Below are 2,613 nucleotides of genomic sequence, written 5' to 3'. Positions count from 1 at the left end.
CCCCAAAACTTTATACATAAAGACCAAAATCTTAGCACACTAGAAGGAGACTACAATCAGCATTTTTAAAATTTATTTAGTCATGTGTTATTTGAAGATTTAGGTTTCTTTTCATTCATTTCCTCACTTATTCATTCAACAAACATAAAAGTGCTTTGTTCTAGACTACTTGGGAATACAGAGATGAGCCAGACATAAAATCTCTGCCTTCAGTCAGCTTGCAGTATACAGAAAGGATAAATCATGAACAAAAATAACTAACTATACATTAAGTTATTGAAGAGCACTCCATGTGGAGTGAATCTTTTAAGCAAAAGTAGTTCTACTGCTGTTCTTGAGGTTTTTTCACCTTATGTTCTCAGGCTTGAAGGGGTTGCAGCTTTCTTGTTCTAAAGTAAACTCTCTTCAGATTTTGCCTCAGAATCCTATCTTTCCATGGAGATTTTAATGAGACATATAGACATGTGAGTTGTGGTGGAGGGAGATAGGATGAGGAACAGTAAGGAAGGCTGTATGCAGTTATTGTTTGATTTTGCACAGACTTTGGCTCCATATTCTTTGAATTTCTCTCTTCAAATGAAATAAAAATGAAATAAAACTTAAGTACCGTCATCTGCTCAAGGGACTTACCTTTAGTCTGTGCAAATAAGGTTTCTGTGGTGAGACACCAAATGAACTCAACTTCCTCTTTCAACAACAAATTTTTCAGTTATCAGCAGGATCTGTGTCACCCAGAGTTAGGCTTTTTCACTCCCAGCTCTCTGCAAAGAAACAGGAGTGTTAATTCCGACAAGGCTCCAGGGTAAGTTACAGCCTAGTATCTTGGAATTGGTTGTTCCATGTGGGAAGTTTGGTGGGGGCATTAAGATCAAAGATAGAGACAGATGTGGGACCAGTGTCCAACGTGAAAATGGCCACTGTTTCTCATTTCAAATTTCTTACAGCAGGATCAATAGTGCTTGCCCTTGAGCCTGACTAGAATACAAAGTCAGGGGTAATGCTATCTGTACTCTACCATTATTCGAGGAGAATGGAGTATGTGATGCATCTCATTCTTTGCTGAGAGCTGTGTGTTTCTCCATCAACCAGGGAAGAGAACACAAAGTGTTGAGAAAACTGTGTTCAGTGAGAGTCATTGAGACAACTTGGCATTTTAAACTAAGAAAAAAATGAGTATTTGAATATTTGTTCTGTATAATTTATCTAATTTCATAATGAAAGAAAAGTTTAGTGTATAAGCTCCTGGCTTTGGTAAGTTTAGTTTGCACGTATACAGAAATAGCAAGTTCTTTAATGAAGGAAAGAAAGTCAGATCATAGACTTTGAGTTGAAAGAGCTTTTAATGATTCAAATCTTTCACAATAAAGATGGGGAAACTGCGAGCCAGTGAAATAAAGACATTTGATTTCAGATAAATGTAAAAGTAAAGACAAATGATTTCATAGTGTGTTCATGGATGTTTCTTAATCCCTTAAAAGTTGCTTTGTTGACTTGAGTTTAGCCCTTCTGGATAGAGTAATCCAAAGGAGGTGCACCTATCCTTTAAGTGATTATTGTTCTTATTACTCTCAGTACTAGCAACTTCTCTGGTTCTGAGCCAAGATGACTGAGTCAAAAAGAAACTTCTATTGGGGAGTCCTTAAAGGTGGATTGTGCCATACTATTTGGTACCAGGATTATTCTGGATAGAATAATAAGATTTGTTGTGCTTTTGGTGTGGGAGTAGTTTGAGTCCCTAAGTCCTGTCAGTGGGAACATTTTTATTTTGATTGTTTAAAGGATAGAGGGTGTTACTGCCATTATTACTAATTGACTGGTTTATCATTTAACAATTGTGATACAGTAAAATTATGCGCTGCTGAAATAGGTGATATGCTGGTAAACTGAGGTGGGAGAAGGCCTGAACCAAGAATCAGGTAATACATTCAAGGTAATCGTCTTTGCAATGATTCTTGTTGAGCACAGGTCCTTCTTTGGTTAAAAGCAGTTCCTATTGGAGCTCAACTGGAAAAGTTGTTAAATCATGTTGTACAGACTGCTCAAACCCTGGCAGTGGTGGAGCATAAATACTGAAAAATGAGTGATCATACTTCTGGGTGATTTGGGATGGCTCTTCATGGCTAGTTTTGTTTGGGGTAACTCAACTGATATCTTAATAGGCAAGGCAGTCTATACCCTTCAGTCACAGCTCAAGAAAAGAGGACAGAGGTGTCTGTTGGAAAAACACTCTAAGAGGTCCTGTCTGCCAGGACAATAACTGGCAGAGAGTCTGTGCTTTATTTAAATCTTTTAGTCAAGAAGTATACTTACATCCAGGTCAAATTATTTTGCAGGAAGTTTTTATTTACTATTTGTTTGCATGCATTACAGGCAGAGTAATGAAGTCGGTGAATCAATAAACACATAATCAAAAAAGTCTTGGTCCTGACTCAAGTTCCGCCAATGACTCACTGTGTGGTCTTGGGCAAATTGTGTCATTTGTAGGCCTCAATATTCTCACTTATAATAAAGGGGAGAGCTTAGAACAGATGGTCTTTACTTTCCTTCATAACAATGCAATGATTTGACTCTAGGCTCCTAGGTTCTTGAGAATAGTGATATATCATTAAGTTG

General features: G+C 37.4%; 1 protein-coding gene across 1 annotated transcript in view; it reads left to right on the top strand.

Moving 5' to 3' along the window:
• Positions 1-671: 671 nt before the first annotated feature.
• Positions 672-2,613, top strand: part of P2RY10 (P2Y receptor family member 10) — a 19,014-nt gene continuing 17,072 nt past the window's right edge. Inside the window, exon 1 of the mRNA XM_077777465.1 lies at positions 672-802. Coding sequence (XP_077633591.1) covers positions 672-802 — 131 coding nt within the window. The remainder of the gene's footprint in view (positions 803-2,613) is intronic.

The sequence above is a fragment of the Crocuta crocuta genome, unplaced genomic scaffold (genome assembly GCF_008692635.1).
Source record: "Crocuta crocuta isolate KB4526 unplaced genomic scaffold, BGI_CrCroc_1.0 scaffold768, whole genome shotgun sequence".
Taxonomy (NCBI): domain Eukaryota; kingdom Metazoa; phylum Chordata; class Mammalia; order Carnivora; family Hyaenidae; genus Crocuta; species Crocuta crocuta.
The sequence above is the reverse complement of the archived record's forward strand: the minus strand, read 5'-3'. Positions and strand labels throughout refer to the sequence as shown.